The 14,906-nt window shown below is 49.0% G+C and overlaps 1 protein-coding gene across 2 annotated transcripts in view; it reads left to right on the top strand.

Annotated features, from left to right (window-relative positions):
- LOC126293269 (zinc finger protein 1) overlaps nt 1–14,906 on the top strand; it is a 177,006-nt gene that overhangs the window by 138,207 nt on the left and 23,893 nt on the right. For both annotated transcript variants that reach the window (XM_049986390.1, XM_049986391.1), the window contains exons 4-7: nt 6,679–6,919; nt 10,370–10,617; nt 13,474–13,623; nt 13,758–14,139. In XM_049986390.1, coding sequence (XP_049842347.1) covers nt 6,679–6,919; nt 10,370–10,617; nt 13,474–13,623; nt 13,758–14,139 — 1,021 coding nt within the window. The remainder of the gene's footprint in view (nt 1–6,678; nt 6,920–10,369; nt 10,618–13,473; nt 13,624–13,757; nt 14,140–14,906) is intronic.

Here is a 14,906-nt window from a genome sequence, read left to right as displayed (position 1 = left end):
TGGAAGAGTGCTGGTTGCTGGCGGGGGCCGTCCTGTCTGCATGCAAACATCTCCCCCGTGAGGTCGGCCTCTTAGCAGAAGCCGTCTGCCTCCAGAGGACTTTGTGGCACCTACATCCATCACACAGGAGACTGTTCAATAACTAGCTGTACCCGACCGCGATTTGCTGTGCCTCACTTTATTTAAATGGAAAAGAAAAAAGTATACGCGTCTAATATGTATGGGAACTGGGTGATGATGACGATGACGATGAAGTCCCATACTCCTTACAGAGCGTAGGGGAACGACGTGGGAGGCCCGCAACGCAGTACTAGGTAAGGTCCTAACGGAGGTGGTTTGCCATTGCCTTCCTACGACCGTAATGGGGATGAATGACGATGATGATGAAGAGAACAACTCCCAGTCATCTCGGGGCAGGTGAAAATCCCTGACTCCGCCGGGAATCGAACCCGGGACCCCGAGCTCGGGAAGCGAGAACACTACTGTGAGACCACGAGCTGGGAGCTCGGTGTATGTCCTGATCTCCTTTTCACACCTGTCTGTCCAGTTACACTTTCCCTTTTCTTTGTCCTTCTCATACTATTTCGCCGGCTGCGGTGGTCTAGCGGTTCTAGGCGCTCAGTCCGGAACAGCGCGACTGCTACGGTCGCAGGTTCGAATCCTGCCTCGGGCATGGATGTGTGTGATGTCCTTAGGTTAGCTAGGTTTAAGTAGTTCTAAGTTTTAGGGGACTGATGACCACAGATGTTAAGCCCCATAGTGCTCAGAGCCATTTGAACCTACTATTTCCTCCTTTCTCCCGCCCCCCTCTCTCTCCCTCTCCTTCTCCTCTTCCATTCTCTCTCCTTCCTCTCTCAGTTCATCACCTCCTCCCCCATTTCTCTGTCAAGCTCCTTCTGTCCTCTCTCTCTGCCCATCTCCTGTGTCCCGTTTCCTATATCCATTTCCTCCCACCCTTGTGTCCGCCTTCCCTTCACGCCTCTCTCTTATCTTCAGCCTTATTCATTGGTACTGCAAATTCAGAGTCTCTAGTAGTACTTTAATCATAAACCAGTAAGCCATAAATACAACTTTGCTGTTCGCTAACGCCGGCCTGTGTGGCCGAGCGGTTCTAGGCGCTTCAGTCCGGAACCGCGAGACCGCTACGGTCGCAGGTTCGAATCCTGCCTCGGGCATGATTGTGTGTGATGTCCTTAGGTTAGTTAGGTTTAAAGGGGTAGGACGTCAAATGGTCCGACTTGGAGCAGGAGAGGCACCACAGGACATTTTATTTTCTACTGTCTATACTTTTACAAATAAATTCATAAAACTTTGTCAGCAATACCAGGAAGGATTCAGGATTCACACCCATAGTAATGGAAGTGCAAAAACATAACAAAATCAATTTTTTTTAGATATGAAATTTCATCATTTTTTCACTTGATGTTGGCTGCATTTGTTGCTATAGGTACATTTTTCTTCACAAGTAAGAGAGATTCTTCGATGAATTTTGCACGGCATACAAACCATAATTACAGGTGTATGAAACTCTAGAATTTTCTAAATCTATCAAAAACTGTGGTAATAATTGAGATAATTAACTACAAAATTTAATTTTTTCCTAAACATAAAGTTTAAAACGTAACAGCTCATCATTTTTTTTTTCATAAATTAAATACATTCTAGAGTTTCATACACCTGTAAGTATGGTTTGTATGCTTTGCAAAATTCATCGAACAATTTCTCTTACTTATGAAGAAAAGTGTACCAGTTGTGTTGGCAGAAGAGCCAACACTATGTTACGAATGGAGGCCGGCGTAAGGAGGGAAGAACTATACTGACGTGAGGTCTGGAACATGACAAGAAATTAGAATTCAGAAAGCGGACGTACTTAGTTTGATACTTAACTTTAATCCATTAGTGATGAACGTCGCTCTTGACGGTACATGATTCACAATATCATCTGTTCAGATTATAGTAACTGAATATGGCGCCTTGCGAGGTCGTTGCAAATGACGTAGCTGAAGGCTACGCTAAACTGTCGTCTCTGCAAATGAGGGCGTATGTAGGCAGTGAACCATCGCTAGCAAAGTCGGCTGTACAACTGGGGCGGGTGCTAGGGAGTCTCTCTAGACCTGCCGTGTGGCGGCGCTCGGTCTGCAATTACTGATAGTGGCGACACGCGGGTCCGACGTATACTAACGGACCGCGGCCGATTTAAAGGCAACCACCTAGCAAGTGTGGTGTCTGGCGGTGACACCACAGTACCTATAGCAACAAATGCAGCCAATGGTAAGTTAAATAGCGATGAAATTTCAGGTGTAAAAAAAAATGTTATGTTTTTGAACTTCCGCTGCTACGAGTGTAAATCCTGAATACTTCCTGGTCATGCTGACAAAGTTTTATGAATTTACTTGTAAAAGTATAGACTGTGGAAATTAAAATGTCCTGTGGTGCCTCTCCTGCTCCAAGTCACCCCGTTTGACGTCCTACCCCCCTTAAAAACGACTGCATGTGCGTGTGTTTTTCAGAGGTAAGACATGTCGATTGTACTGTACCCTACTGCGTTCGACAGAGTGGTTGCCCTAATGCAGCAGATGGCCTGGTGTGTGGGGGACATTAAGTTCCAGCGCTCATATCCCATCCCTCCCCCCTTCCCCTCCCCCATCCACCCACACGGGGCGAACCAATAACATTAGCACATTCCCGCGCGGGCCGGCGCGACTATTATATATTCGTTGTTAAAACGAGCCGTCATCAGTTCGGCAGCCGGACCGGCTGTGTTTAATGCTAGCCAAACTGAATTAGCAATCGGCCGCCATTATTTTCCAAAACAGAAGTGGAATGCAGCCGCGATGTTTGTGCGGTACCTACACACAAATCACCACCGTGGCCGCCGCTAGCGTAAACACAGAACGGCCCCTGGCCACGCCGTATTTATATACCGTAGCGTTCGCAGCCGCCACCTAGCCCCGCAAATATAGTTTCGGAAATTCTGCACGCCACGCCAGTTTACTGGCTACTGACTGGCAATTCCATTCCGGCGCACATCGGCATCGGAGTGTGTGGGTGTGGGTGTGTGTGGCCGGCCTCTCGCCCTGATCTCGCTGTGTGTCTGTAAAGCTTGCTTGCGAATATGCATATATTTGGTGCGGATATATACAGCGAGTGCAAAGTAACGGACGGTGGCTTGCATTCACTGGCTGGGGATGTGCAGGGTGGGATGCAAATCGGAAGTGTACAATAACACAGGGTGCGGTTACGCAGAATTTACATACCAGTCTGTCACTGTGATGCGAGGCAGATGAAAGAAAAAAAATTCTCGCCCGTTCGAGTCCCGGCGGAGGTGTTACTTCCCGAATTTGGTTGAAACGGCTCTAGCAAGGGAACCTCCCCGTCTCACCCCCCTCAGATTTAGTTGTAAGTTGGCACAGTGGATAGGTCTTGAAAAACTGAAAACAGATCAATCGAGAAAACAGAAAGCAGTTGTGTGGAACTATGAAAAAAAATGAGAAAAATATACAAACTGAGTAGTCGATGCGCAAGATAGGAAACATCAAGGGTAGCGTAAGCTCAGAAGCGCTCTGGTCCCGTGGTTAGCGTGAGCAGTTGCGGAACGAGAGGTCTGGTTCAAGTCTTCCCTCGACTGAAAAGTTTAATTTTTTATTTTCAGACATTGATTATCTGTCCATCCCATGCGAGGTGATCGTGTGTCAATTATCAAAGTTGAGGCACCCACACATAATCAACTTCGCTCTCCAAAATTCCAGGACATGTTCAGATTTGCTTGGACATATGCAGGATTTGACGGTCTACACACGGAAAAATTTTAAAACGTTAAAAACATATGTTTTGACAGAGCACAGGGAAAGCTGTGCGACTGTGAAACTGTTGCATTCATTTGTTGAGGTTTATGTGATGTTTTCATCACTTTTTTGGGAGTGATTATCACATCCACATTCAACCTAAATCGGGCAAGGTAGAAGAATCCTTTTACCCATTCGCCACGTGTACAAGTTAGGTTGGTCGACAACATATTCCTGTCATGTGACGCACATGCCGTCACCAGTGTCGTATAGAATATATCAGACGTGTTTTCCTGTGGAGGAATCGGTTGACCTATGACCTTGCGATCGAATGTTTTCGGTTCGCATTGGAGAGGCACATCCTTTCGTCTACTAATCGCACGGTTTTGCGGTACGGTCGCGAAACACAGACACTAAACTTATTACAGTGAACAGAGACGTCAATGAACGAACGGACAGATCATAAATTTGCGAAAATAAAGACGGTAAACTTTTCGCTTGGGTGAAGACTTGAACCAAGGACCTCTCATCTACAGCTGCTCACGCTAACCACGGGACCACAGCGCTCCCGAGCTAACACTGTCCTTGATGTTGCCTGTCTTGCGGATGGAGTACTCAGTTTGTATATTTTGCTTATTTTTTCATGGTTAAACACAACTTTTTCCTGTTTTCTCGACTGATCTGTGTTCAGTTTTTCAAGGCCTATCCACTGGGCCAACTAAATCTGAGGTGGGTGCGATGGGAAGGTTCCCTTGTGTTACGGGACAACATCTGAGGTCATCAGTCCCCTAGAATATAGAACTACTTAGACTTAACTAACCTAAGGACATCACACAGGCGCGCGGGATTAGCCGAACGGTCTGAGACGCGGCAGTCATGGACTATGCGGCTGGTCCTGGCGGAGGTTCGAGTCCTCCCTCGGGCATGGGTGTGTGTGTTTGTCCTTAGGATCATTTAGGTTAAGTAGTGTGTAAGCTTAGGGACTGATGACCTTAGCAGTTAAGTCCAATAGATTTCACACACATTTGAACATTTTTTTGACATTATACACATCCGTGCCTGAGGCAGGATTTGAACCTGCGACCGTAGCAGTCGCGCGGCTCCGGACTGAAGCGCCTAGAACCGCTCGGCCACCGCGGCAGGCTTGTCGTCAAAGCGTGCTGTAAACGGTACATCTACATCTACATCTACACCATAATGCGCCAGCCACGTAATGGTGTGTGGCGGAGGGTACTTTCGTTACGACTATCTGATCCCTCCAACCCTGTTCCACTCGCGAATAGCGCGTGGGAAGAATGATTTCGGTAAGCCTCTGTATTGGCTCCAATTTCTCGAATTTTCTCCCGTGGTGAATACACGAGGTGTATGTGGGGGTGGGGGTGGGGGAGTAATATACTGTACGACTCCTCTTCAAAGATATGTAAGTAGGCTGTTTAGGTTTTTATGTTGGTAACGCCACGTAGCGCTATGTATGAAAATCACTGACTGTGCTGTGTGCAGTCTGTGGCTGGTTTGCATTGTTGGAATATTCGCTGTTGTAGTGTAGGGCAGTTGGACGTCAACACCGCGTAGCGTTGCGCAGTTGGAGGTGAGCCGCCAGCAGCGGTGGATATGGGGGGAGAGATGGGAAAGTTTTGAGAGCGGACGATCTGGACGTGTGTCCATCAGAAAGAGTAAATTTGTAAGACTGGAGGTCATGAACCTATTATATACACAGGGTGTTACAAAAAGGTACGGCCAAACTTTCAGGAAACATTCCTCACACGCAATGAAAGAAAATAGGTTATGTGGACATATGTCCGGAAACGCTTACTTTTCATGTTAGAGCTCATTTTATTACTTCTCTTCAAATCACATTAATCATAGAATGGAAACACACAGCAACAGAACGTACCAGCGTGACTTCAAACACTTTGTTACAGGAAATGTTCAAAATGTCCTCCGTTAGCGAGGATACGTGCATCCACCCTCCGTCACAGGAATCCCTGATGCGCTGATGCAGTCGTGGAGAATGGCATTGTGTATCACAGATAGAGCTTCCACACGCTGTACACGGTACGGAAACAACTGGTTCTCCCGAAGGACTCTCCATACAGTGACGTGGTCAACGTTACCTTGTACAGCAGCAACTTCTCTGACGCTGACATTAGGGTTATCGTCAACTGCACGAAGAATTACCTCGTCCATTGCATGTGTCCTCGTTGTTCTAGGCCTTCCCCAGTCGCCAGTCATAGGCTGGAATGTTCCGTGCTCCCTAAGATGCCGATCAATTGCTTCGAACGTCTTCCTGTAGGGACACCTTCGTTCTGGAAATCTGTCTCGATAGAAACGTACCGCGCCACGGCTATTACCCCGTGCTAATCCATACATCAAATGGGCATCTGCCAACTCCGCATTTGTAAACATTGCACTGACTGCAAAACCACGTTCGTGATGAACACTAACCTGTTGATGCTACGTACTGATGTGCTTGATGCTAGTACTGTAGAGCAATGAGTCGCAAGTCAACACAAGCACCGAAAACAACATTACCTTCCTTCAATTGGGCCAACTGGCGGTGAATCTAGGAAGTACAGTACATACTGAGGAAACTAAAATGAGCTCTAACATGGAAATTAAGAGTTTCCGGACACATGTCCACGTAACATATTTTCCTTATTTGTGTGTGAGGAATGTTTCCTGAACGTTTGGCCGTAACTTTTTGCACAGTTTACAGTGCTGGTGATGGCGAGAGAAACGTGAGGGACGGAGGGGTGGGGGAGGGGACAGTGTGAGGGGATCCTGCCAAGATCTGAGAGAGCAGAGGCACGCTCTGGTTACCGGCCCACGTGCATCGCCGCGGCCCTGAGTGGACGCGCCTGGGTTTCAACTGGCTCCGTGTCTGCCTGTGCAGGAGCACATCCGCATCCACAGCGGGGAGAAGCCGTTCGAGTGCGCCAACTGCGGCAAGCGCTTCTCGCACTCCGGCTCGTACTCGAGCCACATGACGTCCAAGAAGTGTCTCGTGATGAACCTCAAGGTGGGCCGCGGAGGCGGCAGGGGCCCGTCTGCCGCCGCCGCCGCCGCCGCCTCCGCCAACAACGCCGCCGCCTCCGCCGCCGCCGCTGCCGCCGCCGCCTCCATCATCGAGAAGTGTAAGTCCACCCGCGCCTCCTACCATCCCTCCACGCGCCTGCAGCCACTCGTATTACCTACTGCCGCCTGACACCTATCTATCTATCTATCTTCTCAATGATCACAGGCCCTGTAGACCACGCGCTGCATCAACGATCAGCTTCCACTGTCTTCTGTCTCTCGCAGCCTCTCTCCACCCTGCGGAAATTCCTAATGCTCCGATGTCCTTCTCTATGTCATCTTTCCACCTTGTACGAGATCGGCGCAATGGTCTTGTTGCCTGGAGAGTTCCTTCAAATGCTTTCTTGGTCATACCGTTGTTTTCCATTCCGGCCAGGTCTCCAGCCCATTGCAGTCCCCTACTTTTTAATTTCTGAATGATAGTGGGTTGCTTCATTAACTGATAAATTTCATTGTTCTTTCGAACACCTTCTTCTTCTTCTTCTGACACCTTATTTGAAGACCTCAGCGGCTGACAATTTTAACTGACTGTTTCGAGAAATCACGCAGTAAAGTTTCAATAAATTCTCACAAATAAGCTATTACATGTACATCCAATGTAGCTTTTTTTTAATCCAGATACGTAACTGTTGTTGATGTTCATGTTGATGTTGATCTTATATCCATCAATGAAAGAAAAACGAGGATAATGGAATGTAGTCGAATTAAAGCAGACGATTCTGAGGAAATTAGATTAGCAAATGAGACATGTAAAGTAGTAGATGAGTTGTGCTATTTGGGGAGCAGAATAACTGGCCATAGACGTAGTAGTAGTAGTATAAAATGTAGACTGGCAATGGCAAAGAAAGCGTTTCTGAAGAACAGACATTTGTTAACATCGCGTATAGATTTGTCAGGAAGTCTTTCCTGAAAGTGTTAATATGCAGCGTAGCCATGTATGGAAATGAAAGATGGACGATAAACAGTTTAGACAAGAAGAGAGTATAGACGCTTCCGAAATTTGGTGCTGCAGATGAATGCTGAAGATTAGATGGGTAGATCACATAACTAATGAGGAAGTATTGAATCGGATTGGGGAGAAGAGAAGTTTGTGGCACAACTTGACAAGAAGAAGGGTTCGGTTGGTAGGACATGTTCTGAGGCATCAGCAGATCACAAATTTAGCATTGGAGAGCACCGTGGAGGGTAAAAATCGTAGAGGCAGACCAAGAGAGAAATACACTAAGCAGATTCAGAAGGAAGGATGCAGTAGTTACTCGGAAATATAGAAGCTTGCACAGGATGGAGTAACAAAAACAGCTGCATCAAACCAGTCTTTGAACTGAAGACCACAACAACAACACGTAACTGTTATTACATATACATACACCAAGACAAAAAAAAAGAAAGGACGCACGACGAAAGAATTATACTAACTAAACGGAAATCGACAGATTTCACCTGCATGTCACAAATTTCAGAGCAATTGGATCATTTATTGAAGAGAAAGATCTCCACGAATTGAGGAAGTCAATAACGCGTTGGTCCACCTCTGGCCCTTATGCAAGTATTTAGTAGGCTCGACACTGATTGGCAGAGTTGTTGACGTCATTTTGATGGATATCGTGCCAAATTCTGTCCAATTGGACAGAATAGTCAGAATCCCGAGCTAGTTGGAGGGACCTGCCTATAATGCTCTCAGTTGGAGAGAGATTTGGCGACCCCGCCTGCCAAGGTAGGATTTGGAACCACGAAGACAAAGCAAGACAAACACTCGCCCTGTGCGGGCGGTCATTATCTTGCTAAAGCGTAACCGCAGGTTGGCTTGCCGACTCAGCTATCTAAGGAAGTACCTTATATGAATTAGCAATTGTGTATAATGACTACCGTCGCCTGTAGAATGGACTGACGACAGTGAAAATCTGTGCCGTATCGGGACTCGAACCCGCCTTACCTATCCGTGCAGGATCAGAGCCATAGCCAAACTTCCATATGCCGTGAACCATGCGTTTACCATCTGTGCTCGCAAATCCATTACGTCAATTCCAGTACAGATCAGACGTTGTACTTGAAAGTCGCATGGTCGGTCCCGGCAGATAATTACACTACTGGCTACTAAAATTGCTACACCACGAAGATGACGTGCTACAGACGCGAAATTGGACCGACAGGAAGAAGATCCTGTGATATGCAAATGATTAGCTTTTCAGAGCATTCACACAAGATTGGCGCCGGTGGCGACACCTACAACGTGCTGCCATGAGGAAAGTTTCCAACCGATTCCTCGCACACAACAGCAGTTGACCGACGTTGCTTGCTGAAACGTTGTTGTGATGCCTCTTGTAAGGAGCAGAAATGCGTACCATCAGGTTTCCGATTTTGATAAAGGTCGGATTGCGGTTTATCGTATCGCGACATTGCTGCTCGCGTTGATCGAGATCCAATGACTGTTAGCAGAATATGGACTCGGTGGGTTCAGGAGGGTAATACGGAACGCCGTGCTGGATCCCAACGGCCTCGTATCACTAGCAGACAAGATGACAGGCATCTTATCCGCATGGGTCTAACGATCCTTGAGTCAACAGATGAGGACAACAACCATCTGCACGAACAGTTTGACGATGTTTGCAGCAGTACGGACTATCAGCTCGGAGACCGTGGCTGCTGTTACCCTTGACGCTGCATCACAGACGGGAGCGCCTGCGATGGTGTACTTGACGACGAACCTGGGTGCACGAGTGGCAAAATGTCAATTTTTTCTGTTTACAGCATCATTATGGTCGCATCCGTGTTTGGCGACATCTCGGTGAACGCACATGGGAAGCGTGTATTCGTCATCGCCATACTGGCGTATCATCCGGCGTGATGATATGGGTTGCCACTGGTTACACGTCTCTGTCACCTCTTGTTCGTATTGACGGCAGTTTGAACAGTTCAGATGTGTTACGACTCGTGGCCCTACCCTTCATTCGATCCCGGCAAAACCCTACATTTCAGCAGGATAACGCACGACCACATGTTGCATGTCCTGTACGGCCCTTTGTGTATACAGAAAATGTTCGACTGCTGCCCTGGCCAGCACGTTCTCCAGATCTCTCACCAGCTGAAAACGTCTGATCAATGGTGGCCGAGCAACTGGCTCGTCACAATACGCCAGTCACTACTCTCGATGAACTGTGGTATCGTGTTGAAGCTGCATGGGCAGCTGTACCTGTACACGCCATCCTAGCTCTGTTTGACTCAATGCCCCGGCGTATCGACGCCGTTATTACGGCCAGGTCGTTGTTCCGGGTACTGATTTCTCACGATCTATGCGCCCAAATTGCGTGAAAATGTAATCACATGTCAGTTCTAGTATAATATATTTGTCCAATGAATACCCGTTTATCATCTGCATTTCTTCTTTGTGTAGCAGTTTTAATGGCCAGTATTGTAACTTCTGATGTAGGTTGCAACAGCAGGTCCCAGCAGGATGAATTTCCATGGTAGGTGGAAACATGTGGTGAGGGGAGTGGGTGTTGTTGTTTCAGATCGCGGGGCAAAGCGCGTCTCGGCGCCCCTGGCTCCCGGCGGGCACGCCGCCCCCAACAACCACCACCTGCACGCTGGCAGCGCCACCACCGGCGCCGGCAGCAACAACGGCGGCAGCAGCCAGTTCCCGCCCATCCTGCCCAAGTTCGCGGCGGCCGCCGCGGCCTACCTGGGCAGGTACCCGCCGCACGTCGCCACCCCCTACTACGTGCCCGCGCCGTCCGCCGCCGCTCCACCGTCGCACCACGTGAGTACAGCCGGCCGCCCACCGCAGCACCCGACAGTAGCTTTCAGAAAGAACTTACAGGTCTGCAGTACTTCAGCATGACAACACCCCAACTGTAGACGTACAACATATCATTGGTCGATAGGCGTGTAGGCCTACCACAACATTCCAAAGTGACTGTACAGAGCAGCATCAAAGTCTCCATACTTCAGCAGGACAACACCCCTCCCATAGACGTGCAATATCTCGTCTATCATTCGCCGATAGGCGTGTGGGGCTACCTAAACATGCCAAAGTGACTGCAGATCAGCATCAAAGTCTCCATAGTTCAGCAGGACAACACCCCACCTGTAGACGTGCAATATATCATTGGCCGAAAGGCGTGCAGGGTTACCACAACATTCCAAAGTGACTGTACAGAGCAGCATCAAAGTCTCCATACTTCAGCAGGACAACACCCCACCTGCAGACGTGCAATATCTCGTCCATCATTGGCCGATAGACGTCTAGGCCTATCTCAGCATCCCAAAGTGACTGTACAGAGCAGCGTCAAAGTCTCCATACTTCAGCAGAACAACACCCCACCCACGAATCTGTAATACCTCGTCTTTCAAAATCCAGTATACACAGTGGTCCATTGATAGTGACTGGGCCAAATATCTCACGAAATAAGCGTCAAACGAAAAAACTACAAAGAACGAAACTCGTCTAGCTTGAAGGGGGAAACCAGATGGCGCTATGGTTGGCCCGCTAGATGGTGTTGCCATACGTCAAACGGATATCAACTGCGTTTTTTAAAATAAGGACCCCCATTTTTATTACATATTCGTGCAGTACGTAAAGAAATATGAATGTTTTAGTTGGACCACTTTTTTCTCTTTGTGATGGATGGCGCTGTAATAGTCACAAACATATCGCTCACATTTTTAGACGAACTGTTGGTAACAGGTAGGTTTTTTAAATTAAAATACAGAACGTAGGTACTTAACTTGGTGTGAGATTACATTTAGCATCCAAAAACTACCCTGGAGGACTCAAGTAGCTAATCGCCAGCTGTGATGGTGAGACTTTATACCTTGCAAAACTGTTCAATAGCGAATAAGGTGGTTAATACACTAGAGACACAGTTGCGTGCCCGACCAGAGTGGCCGAGCGGTTCTAGGCGCTACAGTCTGGAACCGCGCGACCGCTATGGCCGCAGGTTCGAGTCCTGCCTCGGGCATGGCTGTGTGTAATGTCCTTCGGTTAGTTAGGTTTAAGTAGTTCTAATTTCCAGGGGACCGATGACCTCAGCAGTTAAGTCCCATAGTGCTCAAAGCCATTTGAACCATTGAACATTTGTGTGGATGACAGTTCAAACACAATCCGGGAATCAAGCTATGGTTCTTCTGTGGCTTCCCCAAAATTGATTAAGGCAAGTGTGAGGCCTACCTGGCCCGAAGAGGATATGGTCAATGTCCTTCACCACCTCCAAATCGACCTCGGTCCCCAATTACCTAGTCGTCGATTGGACGCTGAACCGCAGCCTCCATTGGAGGCTACAACGTAGCACCAGTGGTAGGTGTTGGCGCTTCTCCATCAGGTGGCTGCAGTGGCTGTCGAGGTCTCCACGGGTCAGTGAGTCAGCCCCGGCTATCAACAGCAGACTTCCTGGCTGCAGACCGCAGCGCGCCGCCTTCTTTGTACTCGGCTGGTGATAAGGCTGCCCGCAACCTCCACTGAATCAGCGAACACACTCTGACCTACACACCGACCTCTGCGGTGGTGTTTTCTTCTAAAAGAGATAGACGAACTGTTTCACTACCTCGTGGTCTCCAGGGGGAAAACCGGAGTCTGCATTTAGTTATTTAAATAATGGAGTCACTATCGAGCTGAGTGGAGCTGTGTGTTATAGTGAACAGGCGCCTGACTTCAGAGGCAAACGGACTCTTTTGCCAGGACACACAAGCTTGGTATCTGTGTCTTCGGTCTGCTGCCACTGCTCCAAGAACCACCTTTTTACATGGTGGATACCTTGAGATTATAGGCGTTTTCCACCATTGTTTACTCAAATATCGATCCAAATAGATAGATATTTAGCGATCACAGGCCCTGCAGACCACGCGCTACTTCCACAAACTGCCTCCATTCCTCCCTGTTTTGTGCCCGGTTCCTCCAGCTGTCTTCAATTCCCAGGGCTGCTAGGCCCTTCGCCATATCGTCCAGCCGGTCGGAGTGGCCGAGCGGTTCTAGGTGCTACAGTCTGGAGCTGCGCGACCGCTACGGTCGCAGGTTCGAATCCTGCCTCGGGCACGGATGTGTGCAATGTCCTCAGGTTAGCTAGGTTTAAGTAGTTCTAAGTTCTAGGGGACTGATGACCTCAGGTGATAAGTCCCATAGTGCTCAGAGCCAGATCGTACATCCAGCGCTGTCTTGGTCGTCCAATGGAACGTTTGGTATTTGATTTCCCCACTAGTGTCATCTTCTCTTCCATCTGGCATACGGGCTACATGGCCCACCCATTGTATTCTTTTGCTCTTTATCTTCTGTAGTTTAGTTAGTTGTGGCATCGATCGAAATAAAAAATGGGGAAATTGCATGTTCTTTAACAGCAACTGCTATGTCCCAAATCCATATAAACTGAGGTGACGAAAGCCGGCCGAATTGGCCGAGCGGTTCTAGGCTCTACAGTCTGGAACCGCGCGACCGCTACGGTCGCAGGTTCGAATCCTGCCTCGGGCATGGATGTGTGTGATGCCGTTAGGTTAGTTAGGTTTAAGTAGGTCTAGTTCTAGGGGACTGATGACGTCAGATGTTAAGTCCCCCTAGTGCTCAGAGCCATTTGACCAGAACTCAGTAGACCATGTTCTGGATTGCTGACACCTGTTCCTCTTGCAGGCCGCAGCGGCGGCGGCAGCAGCAGCAGCTGCAGCTGCGCAGGTGCAATATAAGCTGCAGCAGCCCGCAGCGGGCTTCGGCCACCTGTTCCAGCAGCTACCAGCCCCCTACCTCCAGCACCAGCTGCAACAGCAGCTGCACCACTTCCAGGTCAGTAGTCACTCCACACTCCACTGTTGCTGGGGGCTCTACCTTCCTGTTCTCTTTTCAGTAGAACAGTCAATGTCCGTGAAGGCCTACTGTAGCGGTGTGGATATCTAATCAGTCTTCTCATGTGACCGTAGGCGTGTAAAGTGGAGGCTCTGCCTGCGCCGTCACAACACCACCAGCAGCACCTCGAGCACAGAGAGCACCAGGACGAGCAGGCGGCATCTGGGGCGGAGGACGACCGCGAGCCCCAGCGTCCGGTGGTGAAGCAGGAGCGCCTGGACGAGGAGCAGGACCGAGGGTCAGAGCGCGACCACGGCCCCGAGGACAGGGAGCGCCAGTCACCGGAGGGTACCCCGCGACCGGAGTCTGCGGCCGGGTCGGCGCCAGTCATCAAGCAGGAGCGTATGGACCACGAGGAGGAGGAAGAGGCCCGCGGCTGCTGCGAGGATGTGGACATGGAGCAGACCAGGCCCAGCAGTGGCCGGCAAAGCCCAGGCTCACCACACGCTGAGCAAGGTGCGCATGGAATGCTTGTAGTGCATCCTTGCATTTTTATATTTTTCTGTATATATATATATATATCTATATATATTGTTGCACATTACATGGGGACTGGCTCCATCTCTTTTGGTGTGCCAGCTATCTTTTCCACCCAAAATATCTCTGGAACGACTTTCACCGGTATCAATGTAGGGCTGGGGCCCATGAATATACACTCCTGGAAATTGAAATAAGAACACCGTGAATTCATTGTCCCAGGAAGGGGAAACTTTATTGACACATTCCTGGGGTCAGATGCATCACATGATCACACTGACAGAACCACACGCTCATAAACACAGGCAACAGAGCATGCACAATGTCGGCACTAGTTCAGTGTATATCCACCTTTCGCAGCAATGCAGGCTGCTATTCTCCCATGGAGACGATCGTAGAGATGCTGGATGTAGTCCTGTGGAACGGCTTGCCATGCCATTTCCACCTGGCGCCTCAGTTGGACCAGCGTTCGTGCTGGACGTGCAGACCGCGTGAGACGACGCTTCATCCAGTCCCAAACATGATCAATGGGGGACAGATCCGGAGATCTTGCTGGCCAGGGTAATTGACTTACACCTTCTAGAGCACGTTGGGTGGCACGGGATACATGCGGACGTGCATTGTCCTGTTGGAACAGCAAGTTCCCTTGCCGGTCTAGGAATGGTAGAACGATGGGTTCGATGATGGTTTGGATGTACCGTGCACTATTCAGTGCCCCCTCGACGATCACCAGAGGTGTACGGCCA

This window comes from Schistocerca gregaria, chromosome 10 (assembly GCF_023897955.1).
Source record: "Schistocerca gregaria isolate iqSchGreg1 chromosome 10, iqSchGreg1.2, whole genome shotgun sequence".
NCBI classification, from domain to species: Eukaryota; Metazoa; Arthropoda; class Insecta; order Orthoptera; family Acrididae; genus Schistocerca; species Schistocerca gregaria.
Note: the sequence above shows the minus strand (reverse complement) of the source record. Positions and strands in the feature narration are given on the sequence as shown.